General features: G+C 46.4%; 10 protein-coding genes across 10 annotated transcripts; 3 read left to right on the forward strand and 7 right to left on the reverse strand.

Moving 5' to 3' along the window:
- Nucleotides 1-1606: 1606 nt before the first annotated feature.
- On the forward strand, nucleotides 1607-2913 carry AGABI2DRAFT_203645 (hypothetical protein). The gene is made up of 4 exons (XM_006460498.1): nucleotides 1607-1903; nucleotides 1963-2231; nucleotides 2287-2658; nucleotides 2722-2913. The coding sequence occupies exons 1-4, from the start codon at nucleotides 1630-1632 to the stop codon at nucleotides 2770-2772; spliced, it is 966 nt and encodes a 321-aa protein (XP_006460561.1). The 5' UTR covers nucleotides 1607-1629; the 3' UTR covers nucleotides 2773-2913.
- A 241-nt stretch (nucleotides 2914-3154) lies between these two features.
- Nucleotides 3155-4068, reverse strand: AGABI2DRAFT_192229 (hypothetical protein). The gene is made up of 5 exons (XM_006460499.1): nucleotides 3886-4068; nucleotides 3683-3826; nucleotides 3563-3617; nucleotides 3402-3499; nucleotides 3155-3343 (listed from the first exon to the last, which is right to left on the reverse strand). Exons 1-5 carry the CDS (start codon nucleotides 3946-3948, stop codon nucleotides 3254-3256), a joined length of 450 nt encoding a protein of 149 aa, XP_006460562.1. The 5' UTR covers nucleotides 3949-4068; the 3' UTR covers nucleotides 3155-3253.
- A 2066-nt stretch (nucleotides 4069-6134) lies between these two features.
- On the reverse strand, nucleotides 6135-7029 carry AGABI2DRAFT_135725 (hypothetical protein). The gene is made up of 5 exons (XM_006460500.1): nucleotides 6861-7029; nucleotides 6661-6804; nucleotides 6541-6595; nucleotides 6377-6474; nucleotides 6135-6318 (listed from the first exon to the last, which is right to left on the reverse strand). The coding sequence occupies exons 1-5, from the start codon at nucleotides 6873-6875 to the stop codon at nucleotides 6229-6231; spliced, it is 402 nt and encodes a 133-aa protein (XP_006460563.1). The 5' UTR covers nucleotides 6876-7029; the 3' UTR covers nucleotides 6135-6228.
- Nucleotides 7030-9237: 2208 nt separating this feature from the next.
- On the reverse strand, nucleotides 9238-9966 carry AGABI2DRAFT_135726 (hypothetical protein). Its single transcript, XM_006460501.1, has 5 exons — nucleotides 9919-9966; nucleotides 9719-9862; nucleotides 9609-9663; nucleotides 9458-9555; nucleotides 9238-9402 (listed from the first exon to the last, which is right to left on the reverse strand). The coding sequence occupies exons 1-5, from the start codon at nucleotides 9931-9933 to the stop codon at nucleotides 9313-9315; spliced, it is 402 nt and encodes a 133-aa protein (XP_006460564.1). The 5' UTR covers nucleotides 9934-9966; the 3' UTR covers nucleotides 9238-9312.
- Nucleotides 9967-10873: 907 nt separating this feature from the next.
- AGABI2DRAFT_203648 (hypothetical protein) lies at nucleotides 10874-12064 on the reverse strand. Its single transcript, XM_006460502.1, has 5 exons — nucleotides 11642-12064; nucleotides 11496-11583; nucleotides 11234-11439; nucleotides 11068-11181; nucleotides 10874-11007 (listed from the first exon to the last, which is right to left on the reverse strand). The coding sequence occupies exons 1-5, from the start codon at nucleotides 12030-12032 to the stop codon at nucleotides 10931-10933; spliced, it is 876 nt and encodes a 291-aa protein (XP_006460565.1). The 5' UTR covers nucleotides 12033-12064; the 3' UTR covers nucleotides 10874-10930.
- Nucleotides 12065-12312: 248 nt separating this feature from the next.
- Nucleotides 12313-13606, forward strand: AGABI2DRAFT_203651 (hypothetical protein; the record flags this gene model as incomplete). Its single annotated transcript, XM_006460503.1, has 3 exons — nucleotides 12313-13102; nucleotides 13156-13465; nucleotides 13516-13606. The coding sequence occupies 3 exons, from the start codon at nucleotides 12313-12315 to the stop codon at nucleotides 13604-13606; spliced, it is 1191 nt and encodes a 396-aa protein (XP_006460566.1).
- Nucleotides 13607-13755: 149 nt separating this feature from the next.
- Nucleotides 13756-16288, reverse strand: AGABI2DRAFT_203654 (hypothetical protein; the record flags this gene model as incomplete). Its single annotated transcript, XM_006460504.1, has 13 exons — nucleotides 13756-14194; nucleotides 14248-14300; nucleotides 14355-14432; nucleotides 14489-14614; nucleotides 14671-14703; nucleotides 14764-14896; nucleotides 14961-15015; nucleotides 15067-15187; nucleotides 15241-15319; nucleotides 15383-15474; nucleotides 15533-15629; nucleotides 15682-15739; nucleotides 15796-16288. 13 exons carry the CDS (start codon nucleotides 16286-16288, stop codon nucleotides 13756-13758), a joined length of 1857 nt encoding a protein of 618 aa, XP_006460567.1.
- Nucleotides 16289-18813: 2525 nt separating this feature from the next.
- AGABI2DRAFT_68232 (hypothetical protein) lies at nucleotides 18814-19626 on the forward strand (the record flags this gene model as incomplete). Its single annotated transcript, XM_006460505.1, has 1 exon — nucleotides 18814-19626. The coding sequence occupies one exon, from the start codon at nucleotides 18814-18816 to the stop codon at nucleotides 19624-19626; it is 813 nt and encodes a 270-aa protein (XP_006460568.1).
- Nucleotides 19627-20485: 859 nt separating this feature from the next.
- AGABI2DRAFT_117512 (hypothetical protein) lies at nucleotides 20486-20862 on the reverse strand (the record flags this gene model as incomplete). The annotated part of the gene is made up of 2 exons (XM_006460506.1): nucleotides 20486-20562; nucleotides 20607-20862. 2 exons carry the CDS (start codon nucleotides 20860-20862, stop codon nucleotides 20486-20488), a joined length of 333 nt encoding a protein of 110 aa, XP_006460569.1.
- Nucleotides 20863-21030: 168 nt separating this feature from the next.
- AGABI2DRAFT_203657 (hypothetical protein) lies at nucleotides 21031-22975 on the reverse strand (the record flags this gene model as incomplete). Its single annotated transcript, XM_006460507.1, has 4 exons — nucleotides 22654-22975; nucleotides 22358-22598; nucleotides 21721-22299; nucleotides 21031-21669 (listed from the first exon to the last, which is right to left on the reverse strand). The coding sequence occupies exons 1-4, from the start codon at nucleotides 22950-22952 to the stop codon at nucleotides 21031-21033; spliced, it is 1758 nt and encodes a 585-aa protein (XP_006460570.1). The 5' UTR covers nucleotides 22953-22975.
- Between the last annotated feature and the right edge of the window lie 159 nt (nucleotides 22976-23134).

Here is a 23134-nt window from a genome sequence, read left to right on the forward strand (position 1 = left end):
CAAAGAAAGTCAAGTCCGAAGAGCTCGCTCCCCGGGCCTTAGAGTGCTGCTACTAGTTATACTCACTCGGCAAGGCGGGCCACAGCCGCTGAAAAGTCACATATATTCAGTAAGTCCAGGGTTCAGAGAGCGTAATACAACAGGGCAAATCAGAGTTGTGCCGTTCATGCACCGTTCATGAATCGCTGATGTGCGCAATGCGCATTGGAAACATAGTGGGTGATCAAGTTTTATAGTACGAGACGGAGCCACGAGGATTACTCTACCTTTTGCCGATTTTCGCTCATCAATTTCTCCGATGTATGTCAGTGTTGTTCACCTCAACAATATGAGTGTATTATACTATGAGTTTCATTGTTTGTTATCAGCTCCGCGGCTTGATCAGTACATTCGAGGATCTGAGCGAGTATACCATTGAAACAGTCACCGACGATCAGGTTTACCTACTTAGATAGATTAATAAATGTTTTTAAAGCTTGAGCATTACTTGGTGTGTGAAACAATCAGACACGAGGATATCCAGAAACTTGGCTGCAAGGCCTTTTTTTTCTTTCTGACTCGAAGATACTCTCCCGGTGGCACGTCTGTTACAACAGCAGCAACCCTTCCTTTAACTAGCCTAAGTATATTCAAATGCAGTAGTATCATTATGGATAACACCGACCTCACCCCGAGCACGTTCACGAGATGTATCGTGCAAGTATATAGAATCTCAGCGCTCAGCTCTAGAGGCTCTTCAAAAGGACTTAGGGTGTCCCGCCACGGTGCAGCCACGTGCACTTGGGCGAAGTCAAGCGACCCTGAATCCCAAGTTACATAATATTTGCTACCCACACAATCTTCTCACGCAATGGCTGAGGCTGTTTTCCCACGTGCATCGGTCCAACAAAACTTTCCCTTGCTTCGCAGAGCCGGAGATGTTCCATGCTTGAATAACTTTACCACACGTTTACCGGCTGTCATTAGAGCAGATATCGCCTAACGCTTGGCCAGGCCGATCATGGTAATCCACATGGAAAGCTTCAAGCCACTTCAAGCAAGCCTAAATTGAATCACGAACTCGCTGGTCGTTATGCCATAAAAAGTATGGACTACTCGTGGAACCGCACAGTGGGTTGTTGTGTACGTCCCAAATGAAGTGTGCTGGCTAATATGATTAAACCACGATAGCCACGTCACTTGATGCTTTCAAATTTCGAAAAACGTCCCATCTATTTTTGTATCTGCCAGACATGATCATGAATCGGCCTAACCAGCACCACTAAACACCCAATCATTCGACAGGCATTAACCCTCAACTCTCAATCAATCGATATGTCGACGATTTATATTCCCGAGAGCTTGAGGGAGTGTTTTAGCAGAAACTTGAGTCTATCCGACAAGCTGCTAGCTCAGTATATTGCTTCCCTCAAAATACCCCTAGTCGTCTATCACCGGATTCCGGCGGCCGTGACTCTCTCACCCAAGCCAATTAAAATAAACTTAGTTTGCCAGTGAGAGGATTTGCCTAAGAATGCTTGCCCGGCTATCATAATATCAGATAATATCGCAGCTCCCAATTCACACGTTCAAGTAATAAATAGCATTTGATTCTTCCCATCCATCCGATAACTCTTCAGAATCAACACGATGGGTGGAGAAGCACCAAGACGTACTCTACGAGCATCATTCAACAAGATCGACTCATTCGAACTATCTGATGGCACGTCTATTCCCTGGTTGGCTTGGGGTAACGGTTCAGCGGTCAAGGATAGCCACGACGCCATCGAAAAAGGTGTTCATGCGCTGAAGAGCGGAATCGATCACATTGATACAGCCGAGTTGTACCAATTCGAAAAGGAAACTGGAGAAGCGATCGAGGAGTCGGGTGTTGGAAAAGATCGCGTTTATGTCACTTCAAAACGTAAGGCTTTCACTGATAATCTCGCTGTTCACCATCACTGACCTTCTTCATCGTACTAGTGGGGTGGGACGAAGACGGTAAACCAATCGCGCTGAACACCGTCCGTAGTCGTATCGAGATCACTGTACAAAAACTCGGTTTCATCCCTGATTTATTCTTGATCCACAACCCACATGTCGTCACATCAGAAGACCTAGTGCCATGCTGGAAGATCTTGGAAGAGCTCAAAGACGAAGGACAATTGAAGAGTATCGGTGTCAGCAACTTCAGGCCCCAGGATCTGAATGCAATTTTGGCACAAGCGAAACATAAGCCCGTGGTCAATCAGGTGAGCGATAGTGGTATGCTGCATCGAATACGTTGACGTGATTCTTGCTTGTTAGATCGAATACCATCCCTTTGTATTATCTCACCTTGCACCGGTCCTAGCAATTCATGAGCAGCATGGAATCCGAACTGAGGCCTTCGGTCCTCTTACACCTCTCCTTCGTCATTCATCAGGCGGTGGACCTCTTGTACCTGTCCTCCAAAGGATAGCTGAACGCCTAGCGTCCCAACACAATCAAGTCCTCGAATTAACAGCAGTATTACTGTTATGGACGAGAGCGATGGGCGCAGTTGCGGTTAGCGCTAGTAAAAATACCAACCGCATTAAATGGTTGGCCGAAGTGGCGAAGTTACCCGAGGATCTGTTGACCGATGAAGAAGTCAACGAAATCACGGAAATCGGAAAAAAATTCCATTTCAGACATTATGTGAGTTATTCAAATACCCTTGTTAGCAATGAAAGTTCGGGAGGCTAATGTTTTATCATCTAGACGGAACACATGGAAGTGGACTTTCCTGTTCCGAATCTCCCGAGTCAATGAAGGACCCCCTTCTCTCGGCGCTGGCATTCTCTACAGAGTTGAAATATATTTAGACTAAAATTTGCAAAATCTCCATCTACTTGTCGTGTGATCCCCACGCTATATGTCCCTACCGCAATGCCTCTCTTCCAATCATATGACCTTAAGTATGTTGCATTGGCGCAAGAGAAGGAGATCGGCTGCAGCGTAGCCTACCTGCCGTCTCTACACTCTCCATACCTAGCACCTCAAAGCTCACAAGCTCAATAATTGAATCATTGAACTTCCAGCCTCCCGTGGCAATATACCAACTTCTCAGTGCTACGGCAGAAAATTGCCCGAAGAGTTGGCAGGTTCGACGCTCACGCACAACTATCTTTAGTAGTAGTAGTTTGTATTTCATCCATCTGTTCGACGTCGACGTAGTATCTCATTGACATGTTTACATATATTTAGTGACCACGCAGAGTCGGTCAACTATTCCTACTTCCTCAACCAATGTTTAATTCCCGACATGTAGAGTGCCGCATTGTGCGCGGTTAACATCAACCGTGAAGGTATACGCAACGGGAGCAATCTTTCCAAAACCACCCTAGATTTCGTCGTCAGTAAGTTTTCAGTATGATAATTCGAATATACACGAATTTTACCAAGTTGCATTGAGAGATAGCACTGGTCAATATGGCTTTGCAATTGACTATAGAAGGTGGGTTATCCAACACCATTGTATTATGTACCCCAAAATCGCCTATCATGATATACGCCATGAGTAGCCGATACTGAGGGTAGAACCGCTAAGAACACTACTCACAAACGTTTTCATTCGGTAATTCGTAGCAGCGAGTGATTGAATCATTGACACGTATCTTTGGGAACATGAGTAATCTCGCTGGTCAGTTTCGAGGGACACTACCGACTTAGTACTACTTACTCTGAGCAAGCCGACCGAGTCGCAAAAGTCGTCCACAAATGGGGTACAGTCAGTGGCAGGACCCGCAGAAGTAGGTGTGCCTTGGAAACAAGTAGGATTTACTTGAGCCGCTGCAACAGCGATAAGAGTCGATGCAACGAGGTACTACGAATGTGCCCCTGAGTCAGTTGGTCGGCATTCCACCATAAACATCGTGGACGTACGGCTTTGACAAACATTGTGAGGTAGTTGAGTTGCGCGAGAGGCTCTTGCGATCCCTTGAGCATTCTGCCTTGACAAAAACTCTCTTATATACTCGTAGGGTCATGCAGTGCAAGCTGACGAAACAAACTTCTGTCTATTCCGCAGAAAATCCACCTATCAAGAGCTAAGATTTATTTGGATTATTCTTTTCTCTTGGTAGTGAGGCGGTACACAGTGAATGACAGCCTAATTGCACCACACAAAGTTAGTCGAAACGGCGATTCCCACCGGCTTCCCAATTCTCCGGAAAAAATATGAACAAATTGAGTGATTGAATACTGATAATAGAACTCGAATATGATCAATCAGTATGACGTAGAATATACCTATGGAAGCTGATGGACGAGCGAGACAATGGCAACTTCAATGGAAGGAAACAAGAGTAAGTATACTCTGTTATTGGACTAGATGACCGCATGATAAGAAACAGTACATCTGTCTTTATTCTAGTTCTGAAGTCGTTTTTATTGATATGCTGGGCGACTTCCCGCAGCGTCTAGAAGAATAGATATATTTTCCAGAAAGTTGTGTCCCACTTGATTGCCGGACATGCCATTCACCAAATCAGCATTTTACATTAGCGGATCTTTGATCGGCTTCAAAGATCCCAAGATCTTTGATCGGCTTCAAAGATCCCAAGATCTTTACAAGAGTTCAATGTAAACCTGATGTAAACGGTCGTAAGATTGTTAACGTCGTCCGGTCGACGACAATAAATTCGGTCACTCGGTTAGTGACTACAAGTCACCTGGTTGGTGACCAAATCTGTCACTTTTTTTTTTTTTTTTTTTTTTTTTTTTTTTTTTTTGGAGGAGCCTTAATGACTTCGGACAGGTGACGACAATGCCCTTACGGGGTCAGCTTCCTCGGTCGGCTATAGCTGCGGGTATCCGCATTCCAGGGGGAAAATGCCTTTACGCACGCGACACTTTAATAAGGTGTCACAGTGTGAGACTCCGGGTATCACCGTTAAGTGACCCAATACTCACTAAAAACCCCCCTATTAAACAAACAATTTAGTAATGTATTGTGGTGCGAAGATGTACCGTGAGAACTGAGATGAGTGGTTCCTAGCAGGAGTCGAACCCTCGCCTTTTCGTTCTCGGCGCTAGCCGGGGCGTGCAATGGCAGCTTATTTGTCCGATGCTACCACTGGGTCATCGGGCCCCCGTGACCAAATCTGTCACACGGTTGGTGACACGACCTCTGGATCTGATGTCAAGGTCTCACTCTTTCTCTCGTCCGAGCCTCCATTCGATTTCGCGTATTCGCTTAATATGACGTCGGACGGCTGAATTAGTCCGGGGGAGAGCTCAGCTGCCCCAGGGACAACCTGCTATTCCTTTCCGCACATTAGTGTCATTGGATCCATGTCGTTCCAGATTGCAGTCTAGAACTAGTAGAAGAGGCCTCCTGCCCCCCCTTCCAGATTGCAGTCCACGAATATTACCTCGATTTGTGCACTAAGGAGCTACATATGTCACAAGCACGATTCCATCTTCAGTTTGAGGATCAATATTGAGAGAGACAAATACATCTACATCAATGAACCACTTGTCCGCGATGTAACAGTCTAGGTAAAGTCGCATAAATCAAGGATCACCTGAAATGCCGATGAATCGAACCTTACCTTCATAATGAGTGCAATTTTGTTTCGGCGGTCATACAAGACTTGCCATCCGGGGGTCAATGCATAATGACTGGAACAATGGATCTTCACAACACAATGTTACAAGGTCGACGCGGTGCTCGATGCGCACGCTTTACCCGGAATGCAGCTTGCTCAAGATGGACAACCATTTCCACAGAGACAGCGCTACTTCTCCTTCGTCCTCTTTGAAGGCCTGCACCCGATGAGCCAAAATTACTGCAGCTGTTGCGGCTCGAAGAAGTGGAGGCCAAAGCACAAGTCAATCATAAGATCTAATTCCCATAATGTTGATAGAGATTTTTATCTACGTTCATTCATATTGATTTATTCCAAATTGTCTACGGTTTAATATCCTTATCCTAGAGCAGCGGAGATTCAAATGAAAGAAAGTTCAGAAAATATTCTTGATTCGTTTAGACGCTGCGGGAAGTTGTCCAATCGCTCATGTTTTCTTCCGGAGCATTAAGGACCCGGTGCGTATTGCAGCGTCAACTAAAATTTTGATGGTACGCACCATCAAAATACTAGGGCAAAGTTCATTCATTATTCGACGCTCAAGTACAACTATTTGTATTTCATCAATCTATTTCCATACATTTAATGACCACGTCGAGTCGGTCAACTATTCCCACCTCCGAACAACAACCAATGTTTAGGACCCAGTATGCAGAGTGCCGCATTTTGCATGGTTAACGTCAACCGTGAAGGTATACGCAACGGGAGCAGCCTTTCCAAAACCACCCTGGATTTCGTCATCAGTAAATTTTCAGTATGATAGTTCGAATATACACGAAATTTACCAAGTTGCATTGAGAGATAGCGCTGGTCAGTATGGCTTTGCAATTGACCACAGAGGGTGCGATATCAACCATTAATGTATTATATGCCCCAAGATCGCCTATCATGATATGCGCCATGAGTAGCCGATACTACTGAGGGTAGAACCACCAAGAATACTACTCACAAACGTTGTCATTCGGTAACTCGAAGCAGCGAGTGATTGAATCATTGGTACGCATCTTGGGGAACATGGGTAATCTCGCTGGTCAGTTTCGAGGAACAGTGCTGACTTAGTAGTACTTACATTGACCAAACCAACCGAGTCGCAAAATTCGTCCACAAATGGGGTGCAGTCAGTGGCAGGACCCGCAGCAGTGGGTGGACCTTGGAAACAGGTAAGACTATCTTGAGCCGCTGCTACGGTGAGGAGAGTCGATGCGACGAGGTACTACAGATGTACCCAGTCAGTTGATCGAAATTCCACCATCACCGTCGTGGACGTACGGCTTTGAAAAACATTGTGAGGTGGTTGAGTTGCACGAGAGGTTCTTGCGATCCTTTGAGCATTCTGACTTGACAAAACCTCTCTTATATACCCGTAGGGTCATGCAGTGCAAGCTGACGAAACAAACTTCTGTCTATCCCGCAGAAAACCCACCTATCGAAAGCTAAGATTTATTTGGATTATTCTTTTCTCTTGATGGTGAGGCGGTACACAGTGAATGACAGCCTAATTGCACCATACAAAGTTAGTTGAAACGGCGATCCCCACCGGATTCCCAATCCTCCGGAAAAAACATGAACACATTGAGCGATTGAGCGATTGAATACTGATAGAACCCGAATATGATAAGTTAGTATGACCTAGAATATACCATAGAACCTGAGGCCTGATGGATGAGTGAGACAATGGCAACCTAAATGGAAGGAAACAAGAGTAAGTATACTCTGTTATTGGACTAGATGACCACATGATAAGAAAAAATACATCTGTCTAGTTATTCTAGTTCAGAAGTCGTTTTTATTGATATAATAATAACGGATCTTCACACACAAGACTACAACGTCGACTCGGTGCTCAATGCGCACGCTTTACCCAGAATGAAGCGTGGTCAAGATGGACAGCCATTTCCACAAAGGCAGCGCTATTTCTCCTTCGTCCTCTTTGAAGGCCTGCACCCGATGAGCCGATGAGCCAAAAATTACTGCAGTTGTTGCAGCTCGAAGAAGTGGAGGTCAGAGTAAAAGTCAATCATGAGATCTAATTCCCATTCTCGTTATGGCCGGATAACGTTCAGATAAGAGAAAGAAAAGTTATTCACAGCTGCGTGAAAGTATGGGGAATGGAAGATCGAGAGATCAGGCGGTGAGCTCAGAGCAGGGAATGCGATCGGGTCACCCCGGGAGCAACCCTTGCACTTACTACCCGAGTCGCAGTCTGCGTTGGTTCGCTTTGAATCATCTCAGTAAGGGAGGGTGGGACTTAATTAAAGGTAAGGATTGAGAGTAGAACGACACGCGACTCGAAATACGCGTAGGTAGAGTAAAGATAAAAATGTCAAAGAGCCTGTATGTTGATGGCTAAGTTTCGAGTGATTTAAGCAGACACACACACACACGGACCATCCGAGAACTCACATCGCGCTCGTTCAACTCGCGCGGTGTTCCACAATGCTGATAGATATTTTTATCTACGTTTATTCATATTGATTTATTCCAAACTGTCTACGGTTTAATACCCTTATCCTATATAAAGTTCAAGAAAATATTCTACTCGTCTAGACGCTACCGGGATGTCGTCCAATCGCTCGTGTTTTTTCCGGAGCATTAAGGATCCGGTGCGCATTGCAGCGTCAACTAAATTTTGGTGGTGTGCACCATCAACATACTACTAGGGCAGACTCTCCACATTCAATTTATGATTCGCTTCATTCATTATTCGACGCTCAAGCACAACTATTTGTATTTCATCAATCTGTTTCCATACATTAAGTGGATGACTTTCCATAGCATTTAGAAATACAGAAATATTTTCTAAAGTGCGTTAAGGGTCCTTGCCGGACATGCCGTTGACTAAATCGGGTAACTACATTAGCGGATCTCTAAACCAACCTCTTTCCAGACTGGCGTCCGAAAGAGGTCTCCATGTCCCCGTCCCCGACCTTTGAGCGACCTTGAGCGAGGAATATTACCTCACTCATGTCATATGTGAGATGAAATCTTCGGAATCCCGTTATATTCAGATCTATTACTAAGAGAATCAATATCAGCATCTACATCATTACATCTCTGTATCCTCAAAGATAACACATCCTCGAAGATAACATGTGCTGTGACGCCTATACATACAATTCTGCAGGGGAGAGAAGAGGAGGGACTCAGAGACAAGAACAATACAGAGAGAATTGGATAGTTGAGGGGACGAGAGCAAGAAGCCTAGAAGACAACAAAAGAGGTGTGGACCGTGTGGTTCGTTTCTTCACTTTCGTCCAGATAACACGCAAAGCCGAAAATCGGGTTGGATGATCATTGGGATCTCACTTCGCCTATCATTCTTCTTTATGGTCTTTGATATTGTTTATTGGTATGCTAGACTTAGTATGTACCACGGATCGTCTTCGAACATCGCATTGCAGCATAATGAATCGTGATTCAAAAAAATAAGAAAAAAGCCATCGTCGCTGTTGTCGTTGAAGTGGCCAGGCATCTGTCACTGCACCGGCTTGGGAAATTGATATTATCTAATCGGGTTTGATATCCCTTACTATTTTTATCACCGTTTATTCGTTATTGTTTATTCCGAGTGCCTATGGTTCAATAAACTAGAATAACAGCAGCGGGGTTTCAAAAAAATAGAGTTTAGAAGATATTCTGTGTTTCTAAATCCTTATGGAAAGTCATCCAGTGACCACCTCGAGTCGGTCAACTATTCCCACCTCCGAACACCAACCAATATTTAGGACCCAGTATGCAGACCGCTGCATCCTGCGTGGTTGACATCAACCGTGAAGGTATACCCAGTGGGGAAAACCTGTCCAAATCCACCCTAAATTCGTCGTCAGTAATTATCAGTGTGATGATTTCAAATACATGAAATTCACCAATTCGCAATTCGCGATCACGCTAGTCATTACGGTTTTGCAATTAGCCGCAGAAGGTGTGGCGTCGCTCAGGAATCCGTTATATGCCCTTAGATCGCCTATATATGCCATGGAATAGCCGATACATGGTTGGTCATCAAAAAAAACTTACAAACGTTTTCATTCGGTAACTCGAAGCAGCGAGTGATTGAATCGTTGACACGGACCTAGAAGAACATGGTTTTAATCTCGCTGGTCAGCTTCGAGGAAACACTGACTTACGTTGATTAACTCAATCGAGTCGCAAAATTCGTCCACAAATGGGGTGCAGTCAGTGGCAGGACCCGCAGTAGTAGGTGTGCCTTGGAAACAGGTAAGACTATCTTGAGCCGCTGCAACGGCGATGAGAGTCGATGCGACGAGGTACTACAAATGTGCCCAGTCAGTTGGTCGAAATTCCACCATCACCGTCGTGGACGTACGGCTTTGAAAAACATTGTGAGGTAGTTGAGTTGCACGAGAGGTTCTTGCGATCCCTTGAGCATTCTACCTTGACAAAAACCCTCTTATATACTCGTAGGGTCATGCAGTGCAAGCTGACGAAACAAACTTCTGCCTATTCCGCAGAAAACCCACGTATCGAAAGCTAAGATCTATTTGGAATTGTCTTTTCTCTTGATGGTGAGGCGGCGGTACACAGTGGATGACAGCCTAATTACACCATCCAAAGTTAGTTGAAGCTGCGATACCCGCCGGATCCCCAAATTCTCCGGAAAAAACATGAACAAATTAAGCGATTCAATGCTGATAGAACTCGAATGTGATCAGTTAGTATGACCCAGAATATACTATAGAAGCTGATGGACGAGCGAGACTATGGCAATTTCAATGGAAGGAAACTAGAGTGAGTAAGTATACTCTGTTATTGGGCTAGATGACCGGGTGAACCATGATAAGAAACTATACGAGTCTGTCTTTATTCTACTAGTTCAGAAGTCATTTTTATAGATATAGTCTAGGACATACTAACTGGTCATGTTTTTGTGTTCTATCAATATTTCAATTGTTTAGCTTGCTCATGTTTTTTTCCGGGGAATTGGGGAGCCGGTGGGGATCGCAGCTTCAACTAGCTTTGAATGGTGCAATTAGGCTGTCATTCACAGCGTAACGCCTCGCCGTCAAGAGAAAAGACTATTCCAAATAAATCTGAGCATTCAGATAATGCGGCCGCCTCTCTGGGTCCTGAATATTGGTTGTGGAGATAGACATTGATGAGATACGTCGAACAGAACAATGAAAAGGCTGTCAGGGATGATGCGTTGATGACGGCAAGAGTATGGGTTGAGTTGACCGAGAGGTACGGTTCAACGCTCAACGCTCAGCGCTCAACGTTCAAATGTTGTATCGCAGCGTCAAGCTTGTACTCAAGCGTACGATTCAATGCCATGAAATTCATTGCTAGGGCAGACTTTACATTCGATTCAATTCTTCATTTCACTGCACGATTACTCCTGTCACGTCCGCGAACCAGGCTCTTTGGTCTTTAGGAGAAGCCCACTCGGCGGAGTGTCCTGCATACATAAAAATAGTCGTTCAAAGAAAATATCCTTGTCACGAGATAAAGCGCATACCTCCGAAGAACGTTTCAAAATGCATTCCTTTGATGATTGATTTTTCCGAATCGCGGAACTTGAGACCAGCTATATTTATAGTACGCTCACCGTCAATCCAAACTTCAACTTCACCTGTCAAAACTAATAAGCACAATCAAAAGACATACGCCATCACCATTCTTACCGTTGGCATATCCTACGTCATTCAGCTTGATACGGCAGGCAACAGCAACCCAGTTTCCAACAGCTTTCTCCCACTTGTATGCACCTCTGCCCACGGAGAAACCGAAGTTCGAATTCTCGATTGACTGAGGAGGAACACTTTTCAAGACCTTGGTGTTTCCTTCGACCGGAGGCAGATAAGTGTACAGTTCACCTACGCCATTCCTCCTGGAATCAAGGTAGTTAGCGAGCTATATTGGCTCTCGTGAACTTCTCGGACATACCTCCACATAGGCCGCATATCGAAACATTTGCAGCGATCTTCTTGTCTGCCGCCAGTGCAACTGTACGCTAATTGTCCTTCACCGCCAACTTTGAAATTATTAGTTTATAACTGAACTTTTTCGTGCTTAGCACAGATGAAACTTACAGAACCCCGGGAGCTTTCCACCTCTAACCCACTCCCAATCCTCTGCCAGCATCATTCGGTAACTCATGACGACTTCTTTAGCACCCTTCTCGAGTAGGCTGGAAAATGACGCCGGACCAGAGAGGTAAAAGCCAAATCCGCCAGGACAGTCACTCTTCGGATTGATGCTTCCCTTAGGATAGAAAGCCTCCCACGCCTGCGAGGGTGGCGACCAGTTTTTTGAGCAGGGTGGTGGGGGTGAAACCACCTTATGCGTGGTTCGAGAAGAGACGCGATGGATTCCTAAGGCTTTGTCCTCGAGCTCGACATGGGTTAGATTGTCGGCTTTGAGCGCGTCGCAAGTCGTGAATCCACTCTTGAAGTGCGAGATGGGAAGGATCTTTTCGGCCATTATTCAAGTGAGAGAAGGAAGATAAGTCTTGGCTGAGACATACTTGCTGTGTCTAGTGGTGAGTATGACATTCAACGACTTCACTGTGCCGGCCCGGCAACCACCGAAAACATAAGCGACCAGGTCCTGGGAGAACAAAAAGATGATACAGATGGTTACTGATCATGATGAGAGCGGTGCTTTTTGCTCGGCGCAGGCCGCAGTCTGATTAACGCCCTCACAAGATTCCGCAGCTTTATATTCACTCACTGAGAATCAACATCTCGTTCCACTCCCAAGCATGATCATCGAAAAGCCTCTTCCAATCGACCCAACGCCCTCAGAAGCACCCCCAGCTTATGACTCTATAACCTTAGGTTCTCAGCGCTCGCCCCTCCTTGACTTGAAATCACCCACTCCCAGCGGGCCTTCGACTTCGACTTCTCCGAGTTCACCTCCCTCGACTTTGTCAAAATACCCTACTTCATCTGCGTCCAGCAGTACTGCCAAAGGCAAAGGCAAAGTACAATGGTTCAACTTTCCCTCCAAGACGTCCAAAGACGTCAAAGCCACGACGCTAGGTTTAATACGTGACCTCGTAAGAGAGGATTTCCAAACCACTGCAGCTTTTGGTATCTTGCAAAGCTGTGCTGAAGCTTGTAAAACCAACGGCGTATCACTTGCTTCGATTCTGCAAGAAATGTCCATTGAAGGGCATACTCCTCTCTACTGGGCCATCGTTAAACGAAGACCTGATGATAGACAAGACGACTCGACTCAAATACCCGATCTACTCACGTCCCTTCTCTCGTTTTCGACACCACTATCCTCCGCCGCTGTGGCTGATATCCGCCATGCTTGCCTCATTACCTCGGATCAACCGCTTTTCCAACGTCTAAGGCAATCACCTGATTTCAACTCTGGCTCTGCCACTGATGAAATGCTCATTGGTGTTACGTTGCCGCCGGATGATGTCGAGGTCATCGATCTTCCTGACGATGAAGGATCATTCGCTGTCAATTTTGGAGTTGTGAAGTTTCAAAAGCGAATGATGATCTCGAAATCAATTTCAATCGAGTTCATAGCACGAGGTAAGCATTTGAGCTTTGGGCCTTTAAGCTGGTGATAAACTGTATCTATCCAGGTCGAATGTGGCAACTTCGCTTTTTCGTCGAACCAGAGGACTCGAGAGCGCAGGGACGGCGACCTGGGTCGTGGTGCGTGTCGCTCTCGTTAATGGAGCATAGTCCACCAACTTGGATCGACTCTCAACTGCTGATCGCGGAGCCTCGAATTCTGAAAGACGGCAAATCGTCCAAGCGGAAGCCCACCATTACAATGAGACTAAGTTCGACGTCGCCTCTTACTCCTCGTAGTACATATCGCGGGGCTGGCATTACAGAGGTCGTAGTCACCTTTGAGGACATACCTATGGCAACTAGCCTCCAGTACAGGTTCGTATAACTCGATGAGAAACAAACCGCGCACGCTGATTATGTCCTAGCGAAAGCTCTTATATTGCCCTAGATGAGAAACTGAGGGGAAGACTTGAAGCGCGGCTAGCAAAACAGGAACATGATTGCATCATTTGCTAATGTAAGGTATTACAGATTGTGTATCACCAACTGTGCCTCTAATTCATGGTACTCATGAAACTCATCTAGGTCGTCTATAAATATTTCATCAAATCAGCTCTTCTCGCCTTCAGGTTCGAACTTCTGAATCTCCTGCGTTTGCGCTCGAGTCAGGGCGGTGAATTTTGTAATGCTGAGGCATCAGCAGCGGCGACTGCACCATCCCTGCTATCATGTCTTGTCGCCCCCGCTGATTCTATTGACGAAGCATGTTTCGCTACGCCATCTTTCTCTTCATCAATACCCTTCTCGTCATCATGCATCTTGCGCTCATTCTTCTGTTCATACTTCAAATCATCGTCCCTGTTCAAGTTCTTGTGCTTGATCATCACGATACTGATCACTGTCGCAAACGCGGACAAGCTTGCATTCAAGATAAAGACCGCTCGGAACCCTTTTGTATACCCATTTTCAAGGATGCTCCTTGCTTGTTCGACGGAGATATTAAGCGATGAAGGGTTGGATAGGAGGATTGGATCGTCAATGATTTTTTTAATGAGTTGTTCGGGTAGAGAAAGAGACGTCATGGAAGATCGCAGGGTGTTGTTACTATTTCTTATCATTAAATAAGGAAGTAGGACCAGAACTATCGAAGGACATACATTAATGTTGCGCCTACTGCCAGTGCCAGCGTGCCACCCAACATTCTTACGAACTATATTTTATTGGAGTTGATCCATCATTTTAGTTTCCTGAAATTTAGACTCACGTTACGGAATGCCGTTACCACAGACATATCTTTCCTCGGCACGCTAGCTTGAGCTGCCACGGTGGTGGTTTGCAACGTCTTTGCACAATTTATGTCAGATTTTTATCAAAATATTATGAGAAATTTTTTATCACCTGGCCAGATCCGACAGCAGATAAAAGCATGTAGACAACCATAACACCTTCCTTAGTCTGTGGTGTCATGGTTGATATGAGACCACACGCGAGCGACCAAATTGCGAAACCAGAATGAACGATAGTCTGCAAAAAAATCTTTTATCAACATCAAAGATTGTATCGGTTCGGGAACCGCTTACTCGGTATCGACCTGTTCGACTGACGGCCATGCCCTACAGCAACATTCGTCATTCAACATTTAGAGACATCCTCACTAAAAAAAGTCTACTCACGGCGCACCAGCTGATTACTACTTGGCCTCCAAGAACAGGGATCAAAAACAATCCTGCATGAATGGGTGAATATGCCAAAGCGACCTGAAAGAATTGAGGAAGGTAATATATTAATGAGAATGTAATTAAGCCACTGATTGGGTTTGAAATTTCCAAGTTAATCGTTTCTCGAAGCTGATATAAATGGGACAACTTACTTGATAAACATGACAATGTACACCCCACAAACAGTGGAGTGCTTGAATATGCGCACTGGATCATAAGTTAGAGCGAGATAAAGCAAAAGCGTGTTCGGCGACATACTGGGCACTATGGGTAATCTAGCCCCTTTCCATTCCCACATGGTAAATAGAACGAATGTGAGAGCGCCACAGAGAAATGGAGCGATGACGACAGCTGATTTCCAAGGAAATGTAACACCGCCCTATAAGAGGTTTCAAAATGAGCAAAGAGAATTATGGCAACAAATACGCATACCCAGACGAGAGGAAGTATGATTAAAGTACACGCAACAAGAGTCAAAAGGCTCCCGACATAGTCCACAACTTTAAGTTTCCTGCAAATCCAAAAAACGTCATTTGTGCCGATGTCATAACAAGGAGCAGAAGATTAATATTACCTCTTGATATCTCCAACAGATTTTAGAGGGAGAACGAAGTTGACCACGGCGATTGCTAAAACAGAAATAGGGAGGCATATCCAAAAACACCACTGGGAAAGAATGTGTCCTTGCGGGCGGCAAAGGATGACAATCGAAAATGAGACATACCCTCCAGCTGGCCTTTTCTGCAAGAACGCCCCCAGTAATTGGGCCAATCGCGTACCCCAACGTGATAACTCCACCCATGATACCTTGATACTTGCCCCTTCATTCCGAACTTCAGCTTAAACCACATTTCTCGAATTTTCGTAACGCACCTTTCACGAAGGCTAACGATATCGGATATTATGATCTGAGCCAAGCTCAGAATGGCCCCTGATGCCGGCGTACATCAGTTCGGTGACTTTCATAACAATAAATTTGACGCTCACCTCCTCCCGCACCTGCAACCCCCCGCAACACAATAAGTTCCACAATGCTTTTCGAAAAACCTGCCGCCAAATTCCCGACCAGAAAGATAAGCATCGCAACAGTCAACGTCGCTTTTCGTCCAAAAATATCGCTGAACCTCCCGTAAAGCGGCAAAAAACTCGTTGATGTGAGCAAATAGGCTGAAGGAACCCAGGAAGATACAGAGCCGGCATTGAAATGTGACGATATTGTCGGAAGTGCAGTAGCAACAACGACGGAGTCGAGTTGAGACACGAGGACGCAAAGGCTGAGACCCAGGAAAGATGTGAGAATCGTTCTGAAAGGAAGACCTAGATTGGTTTGGTCGGTGAGTTGAACCTCCTTATGTTTTGACCTTTGCTGAGATGCTGGCGGTTCTGTGGTATCTTCAATTTTCGCGCCGGTTGTTGCAGCAACAGTGCCTATAATGCCTGGTAGCTTGGAATCCTGATTTCCAGTGTCTACCGTCTGCATTTTGGGCGTTTTCCACGATACGGAATTCGAAATCGGGTACTTATATTAAGTTTCATTGATTACGGTGGTTGATTTCGGATGAACTCCCGGCTCCCGGAAGCTTTGGGGTATAAAAAAAGTGACGGGCGGAAGGACATCCGGCGGCAGGTTTAAACATAGGTTACTGGGAAATTTCCGGCGGCGGTAAGCCGGATAGAAATTTAAACCCGGGCCGAATCACTGGGAAACTTAAGGGCATTCCGGGCCACCCGTGTACATACCTAACCCATGTATGTAGCATCAAAAGTTTGCCTAAGGGCTTGAGACTGGATACTATTGACACGGCGGGCAAAGGGGTGTCAAGTTTGGGCAGTCAAATGGGTTGTCAAATGGGTTGTCAAGTGACCGGCCCACTACCTGTCAAAACAGATATGCATCCTGCCCCTATATAAGCTATAATATCAATACATTAAAAGATGGCGTGACGTGACTTTGATGGCACGTTCCTATCTGTTCCTATGTCAACTTTTGGTCACGTAGTGTGATCGACTCGCTACGTCAACGTGTCCGTTACCTTCCTGCTCTTTCTTCCTTCTCTTTCATCCGTGTAAAAGACCATGCTTTTCGTCCCTTCCACGGTGCGCCATATAATCCATGCTCGATTTGTGAGCAGGCGTATGGCCCGTGCAAGGAGATCAGAGGCTTTGGCTTTGAACTCTTTCTTCTTTGTTTCTTTGGCCTTTCGTGCTCGGCAGCTTATATGTTATTTTTGTTCTAATAATAATGACTATGGATACACGTTCCCATGATTACTATGAGCCCAACTCGAACACAGATCACTGATCAAACTAACCCCTTACAATGACCAAACGCCGGAAGCGCGTTGTGTGCACTTGCACAAAGTGCTTACAATCTACCTTCATTGATTCTGATGGTGAGACTGTGTGCGGAAAGTTGGTCGCCCGGAACACTCGGATCAATCACTGCCAAAAGGATAATACACGCACCAATGACGAAAACGTGAGCTATTCCAATATACTAGAAGTAGAGCGATAATGCTCAATTACCCAGGAAAACCTTCAGAACCTGCGTGCAGATGAGGCTAGCAGGGCCTATACCACAGAGGGAGCTGGTGTGTTCTTTTGAGTTGTCCTCTATAATGAAACTAAGAGATGTTACTCGAAATTCTAGGGACAGCTTCTCTTGCAGCGTCGGTGCACATGGCAGTCTGCATGCTGATTACATGGCTGCATCTTGCATGTGGAGTCAGTCGTGCAACAGCAACTATCACGCTCAAGATCTTTGCTATCATTGTTGATGCGCTACTTCACATTGATAAAGCTACCATGCCAGTGCCTAATGCACCAAAAGTTTCTATACCTCACGATGTCCGCACTGCCGTATCAACACTATCTCTTGAACCTAATATCATACGCTACGTGTGCTGTCCCAAATGCTTCTGTCGATACAGCCTGCAAGGCCTCCCAGAAACTTGCACCTGGAAACAAACACGCCGAAGCAGGACATGCAATGAACCACTTTTGGTTGCCCGGGTGACCCGTCGAGGTCCGCGAATCGTGCCCCGCTTACTCTATAATGTTCAATCCTTCGAGTCATGGCTCCAGTTCATTCTTTCTTGTCCTGGAGTTGAAGATCTAGTCGACAAGTCTTACGCTCATGAGATCTCTGGTTCTGGGTTGATGTTCGACATTTGGGACAGTCCAGCCTGGCGCAGTCTTGGGCCCTTTGCAACCACTCCAGGAAACCTGACGTTCAGCTTCTACATTGACTGGTTTAATCCCTTCACCAACAAAATCGCTGGGAAAGTTGCTTCCTGCGGTGCCATAATCATGACTTGTCTCAATTTACCTTACAATATTCGTCACAGGCCCGAATATACATTTTTCGTAGGTATTACTCCATCTCCTCATGAACCCACTATTACCACTATCTCTTCTCTCTTGGATCCCATCGTTTCAGAGCTTCAGGACCTATATGTGGGAAAGGTCATTCGAACGCATCGTCACCCAAATGGAACTCTTAAAAGAATTGCCATATTACCTGTTATCGCAGATTTACCTGCTGTCCGAAAGGCACTAGGTTTCACTAGTGTCACATCGCGTCATTTTTGTTCATTTTGTACTCTCCAACACTCTGATATTGAGAGCCTAGACACTGCATCTTGGGAGCCACGCATTGGCCCCCGTGTGCGAGCAGCAGCCCAGGAGTGGCGGCAGGCTTTGACGCAAAAGGCTCGGCAATCTCTCATAGATAAAAACGGCATACGCTGGACTCCTTTGCATGATCTTTTTTACCGCGATCCCGTTCAGCACACTACCCTTGGCGTAATGCACAACTGGCTGGAAGGGATCCTTCAGCATCATACACGCCTCAAGTGGGGCATTGGCATACCCGATCGTCCTCGCCAGCAAGCCAAACAATTAGCACAGGGCCAAGACAATATAGAGTCTGGGTCTGAGTCTGGCAGTGGAGGCGATACGGATACTGATGTAGAGATGGTTAACGACGAGCTAGCTGCTCTTCGGATGGATAGTCAACATTTCAATGATACTCCCCAACTTCCTCAGCGACTTCGAACTAGCAGTGGCATCTTCATTTCTGGCCCAGGTTCTGATAGAGGATCAGAAGACAGCGAGTACCAATTCATCTCCGATGAACTTGACGTGTTGGAAGATGATGATAGCAGCCCTCCAGCGTCCTTATTTGATGCTGAAGCACTCTCTTCTGTTCGACGTTGCATTGCTCTGGCTGTGATCCCTAGTTGGATTGATAGGCCACCGACGAACCTTGGGGAAAAATCTCATGGAAAGCTGAAAGCCGATAATTGGCTGACACTTTTCACCATCTTTTTCCCTCTTGTTATTCCTGAGATCTGGCACGCCTCGGAAAGTTTGCGAACCAAAGAACTTCTGCAGAATTTTTGTGATTTGGTTGCGTGTACACACGTAGTTGTTTCTCACTCCATGTCTTCTGCCATGGCAGATACTTTCTCTAATGCTTACCTTCGTTATCGACAGTCATCTCACCAGCTATTCCCACATCTTTCATCACGTCCAAATCATCATTATGCCATGCACATTCCTGATCTTCTCACTTTTTGGGGACCACTTATAAAGTTGAGTGAATTCCCATACGAGCGTCACAATGGACTCCTTCAAAATATCAAAACGAACAAGCATATGTGTGAGTTGTGCTGGCATTTTTCTGAAACGTTTGCTAATATATGTGAGCAGGGGAACTTGACCTCACGATGCTACGGCAAGTTTGCAGAAGGGGCCGATTGTGCAGCCTGCTTCGACACTCGAATCGTCCTGATTCAAAAATGCTCTGCGAAGTAATTGCCGCATTAAATGGTGATGTGGAGGCCAAAGCAAGTCCTTCCCCTGCTGCCGAACTTGAAAGCCACCTTCCGACTGCAGTCTACGATTTGTTCCTTCAACGTGTTCAATCCAAGGAACCTGATTATCGTGACTATAGAAAGCTCCCCCACCCTCCTAATTCTCAGATTCTTTCCCCCTGGGGACGCCCTGTGAAGACAGTCACTCACCAAACAAGAGGGCTATCTATCTACGCACTGCACCCTGGAAACAGCTCTATATCATTCAAGGACGACTCAGGTGACATTTGCTATGGATTTATACATTTTATTTGGAACCATTCACTTTTAGAGGAAGCTAGCACATACGTGGCTGTCTCATGCCACACAAATCTTTCTCCTGAGGACGCTCTGCTTAATCCTTACCAAGAGCTACCAGAGCTAAAGTGCTTGGTAGTCTATTCACACGTTCCTTCATTAGACACCATGGAGCGGATGGTCATTGTTGGTGTAGAGCAGGTGAAAAGTCAGGTTGCATTTTATATTCGCCCACCGGGTACCTTTGGTATACAAAAAGAGACTGTAGTACTCGTAGACAGTTTACATCGGAACCAGTAGCTAAAAACGTTTTGGAAATAAATTGCAATTGGCATTGAAAGAGTGAGGGAGACTGGATAGGGTGTGGAAGAACAAGGAAGGAGAGGCACGAGGAGGGAGCAACAAGCAGGCACGGGTAGGTGAATGGACGTAAAGCCTCAACACCCAGTGAGCCCCAGAAGGTGGCAAACCCGATCCCCTTCGCGCGCACTGGACTTCTTGCTCACAAGTCGAGCATAGTAAATGCAGTGTTGGTCGCGCTCCAGGGAAGCAAGCGTTGCAGCCTAAGGCTCCGATTGAATGTCGGCAATCTCGAGGGCGGGGTTCGAGCCACCGGGCGCAGCAGATGAGGGGCCCGAAGCTGCGGATGGTGAGCAGTGGAACATGTGGGAGATAGAGACATACCATTTGGACTTGTAGGTGAGGTCCCGAGCCTGTGCCTTGAGGGACCAATGAGAAAGTGGGAGCAGTGGGGAGGGCCAGGCTGGGAAAGCATGGGTATTGATCCTTGCACGCCTTCCCTCGCAACCAATGGAGCCGGGCACACCAGGACTGCACGGCCGAAAGGAAATGACGACGGGCAAAGATCAGCAGGGGAGCAGAGAGGGTTCAGAGAGGGCAAAAAGGGAGGCCAAGTACAGAACGCCGCTGAGCCGGACATGCCAGGACTGCACGGTGGAGGGCTCTGGTAAGGCCTGAGAGGGTTACTATTTGCGCAAGCAAAGCCATGCTTGACGCAGTCACGTGAGTGAGCCGTGCTTCATTCAAACGAAATAAAATATAATTGGTCGAAGCAAACTCTCCAATTCTATGCTTGAAATCTAACCATTTACGAATCCTCTTCCATTTCTTCATGCCTATCTCCAACCTCGTCCTCCTCCTCATCCTCCTCGTCATCATCATCGTCATCGGCATCAGAATCAAAAGCGTCGATGTCATCTAAGTCATCAAGCCTGTATCGGAGCAAAACGTTCTCGCGATACTTCTTGTTGAATGCTTTCTCCCCCAACCTCTCATCCTTGTGAGGTTTGCCATTAGGCCCACGGCCAAAGGAGTGGGACACTTCTGGGAGCAATCCAACAGTAGGATAAGCCCCAGTGATCCTCTTGCGAAGGTTTGGTTGAAGAAAGTTAAAAAATGTAGGATCGTAGTAATCGAGAGGCATGTTGAGGGGAAGGAGAGGAAAGGCTGATTCGTCAGGATTATCGGGCATGGTACGAATACGGTCTTGACGGAAAGTCTTCCCCTCATACATGGCAGCCAGCTCACGCTCCCTGTCAAGAAGCCGGATCCACGTGTTGAAAGCAACAGACCGCTCCCTGCGAACTTTGATAAAGTGAACTGGTCGTCCGTTAACTCGGGAGCCTTGAGGATCAGCCTCATCGTCAGAGGTAGCCTTTGGATCAAGGTATTTCAAGTATCGCTTGTAGCCATTAGCCCTGGCAAACTCGATGCGACTTTGGCAGAGCTATTATAGTATAAGTTTAAGTCGAAAGCAATACTAACTTGACTAGCTCACCCGATAACGATTTTGATAGGCAGGATTATTGGCTGCAAGCTGCTTGGTTCGGCCTGGGTACAGCATCTCGCGATCAAAGATTTTACGCATACGATAATGAACGAAACCATTGTAAATGCCAATGAGAAGAGGCATATTCTTCAAGAATTTCTCGGCCGAACCGAGCCTGTATTGCTGGCCAGCAACGGCCTGCCGAAAGGTCTCCAATGCGATAATGCGGCAGGCACTATTGTACACAGACCCCGCAGACTGGGACAGGTCAGGGCACCATTGAGTAAGTCCGAATTTCGATGTGGTGGCCTGAATGTATTCGAGGAGAAATTCCTCGAGCCGACGGGCACCAGAGAGAATCCTGCTTTGCGAAGTAGCGACTGTGAGGGGAATAGACGCTTGAACTTGAACCAAGCTAGGCGAAATGAGAGGCTGACTATCCTTGCAGATCTGAGCCAGTTCCGAGTCGTTCAAGTTTTCCGCAAAGCGTGCGTTGAATTCAGCGAGCTGGGAGCGATTAACCTCAGGAGGTTTCGTGGTAGCACTCAGGTGCCCCCAAAGCATGCGGATGTGAAGTTCTAGTGAATCCTGCAAAGGACGCCAAGTTGAATTGTATAGTAAACTTCTCGAGAAGCATTATACGCACCTTGAGCTTTGTAGCTCCGGGAGGGATGTCCTTAGATGACAATTGGTGTTCAGCGAGTTTTCGTGTAGCAGCTTCAGGCTCGGGTGCTGGCGTGTTACCACTGGATTGATGCACTGAATCAACGACAACAGGGGTTGTCAGGGGCTGCGACGAGCTCTGGTCTTGGGCGTAGACCGACATTGAAGTCTGCGCTGATGGTTCAAGCCTGGGGTGCTGGTAGGAATCAGGATTTGTGGCTGGACTATGTGCGCAGATGAGTGAGCTAACACGAGCTGATTAAAAGTCCAACAGCGTACTTTTCTGGGCCAGTAACCGGCAAGGGAAGGGTGGCCTTTCTGCTAGCTTCCAACTGCCTCCTTAAGTCGTCTACCTGGTCCTCGAGCAGGGCCTCCCGTTCCTTGTTCTGTTGAATTGTCTTCATCCAGCCAGCTTCAGCGTCAGCAAACCTCTCCCGAGCTACTTGTTGGAAAGCCCCTAGCTCGTGTTGAAGGGACTCCTGGAACTTCCTATCGAGAAATTCCATAAGCTGAGGATCAACTTGAAACTCGCCAGGATTGCTGTTCGGGTCGTTGTGTGCACTGGCCTGAGGTTCCATGGTTCCAGTAGATGTCAAGACGGGATGAACGCAGCAAAACTAGGAGTCTGATCTAACAGGAGGCATCATGGTTTGAGTTTAGTGACGCTTAGTTACACACGTGGTGACCACTGATTTCAATTTACGAGCGAGGGACGGTCACTTGACAGCCCATTTGACAACCCATTTGACTGCCCAAACTT

The sequence above is a fragment of the Agaricus bisporus genome (assembly GCF_000300575.1).
Source record: "Agaricus bisporus var. bisporus H97 unplaced genomic scaffold AGABI2scaffold_4, whole genome shotgun sequence".
In the NCBI taxonomy this organism is placed as follows: Eukaryota; Fungi; Basidiomycota; class Agaricomycetes; order Agaricales; family Agaricaceae; genus Agaricus; species Agaricus bisporus.

Excerpts from the sequence above, each read along its gene's own strand:
- AGABI2DRAFT_203645 (XM_006460498.1), top strand. The coding sequence starts at position 1,630 with ATGGGTGGAGAAGCACCAAGACGTACTCTACGAGCATCATTCAACAAG. Across the intron at positions 1,904-1,962 it reads CGTTTATGTCACTTCAAAAC|TGGGGTGGGACGAAGACGGT; the intron begins GTAAGGCTTTCA and ends TCATCGTACTAG. Across the intron at positions 2,659-2,721 it reads AATTCCATTTCAGACATTAT|ACGGAACACATGGAAGTGGA; the intron begins GTGAGTTATTCA and ends TTTATCATCTAG.
- AGABI2DRAFT_192229 (XM_006460499.1), bottom strand. The coding sequence starts at position 3,948 with ATGCTCAAGGGATCGCAAGAGCCTCTCGCGCAACTCAACTACCTCACA. Across the intron at positions 3,618-3,682 it reads ACTCGGTCGGCTTGCTCAGA|ATACGTGTCAATGATTCAAT; the intron begins GTAAGTAGTACT and ends ATGTTCCCAAAG. Across the intron at positions 3,344-3,401 it reads CTATCTCTCAATGCAACTTG|GGTGGTTTTGGAAAGATTGC; the intron begins GTAAAATTCGTG and ends GACGAAATCTAG.
- AGABI2DRAFT_135725 (XM_006460500.1), bottom strand. Across the intron at positions 6,596-6,660 it reads ACTCGGTTGGTTTGGTCAAT|ATGCGTACCAATGATTCAAT; the intron begins GTAAGTACTACT and ends ATGTTCCCCAAG. Across the intron at positions 6,319-6,376 it reads CTATCTCTCAATGCAACTTG|GGTGGTTTTGGAAAGGCTGC; the intron begins GTAAATTTCGTG and ends GACGAAATCCAG.
- AGABI2DRAFT_135726 (XM_006460501.1), bottom strand. Across the intron at positions 9,664-9,718 it reads ACTCGATTGAGTTAATCAAC|GTCCGTGTCAACGATTCAAT; the intron begins GTAAGTCAGTGT and ends ATGTTCTTCTAG. Across the intron at positions 9,403-9,457 it reads TGATCGCGAATTGCGAATTG|GGTGGATTTGGACAGGTTTT; the intron begins GTGAATTTCATG and ends CGACGAATTTAG.
- AGABI2DRAFT_203648 (XM_006460502.1), bottom strand. The coding sequence starts at position 12,032 with ATGGCCGAAAAGATCCTTCCCATCTCGCACTTCAAGAGTGGATTCACG. Across the intron at positions 11,440-11,495 it reads GATATGCGGCCTATGTGGAG|GAGGAATGGCGTAGGTGAAC; the intron begins GTATGTCCGAGA and ends CCTTGATTCCAG. Across the intron at positions 11,008-11,067 it reads TTTTGAAACGTTCTTCGGAG|GACACTCCGCCGAGTGGGCT; the intron begins GTATGCGCTTTA and ends TTATGTATGCAG.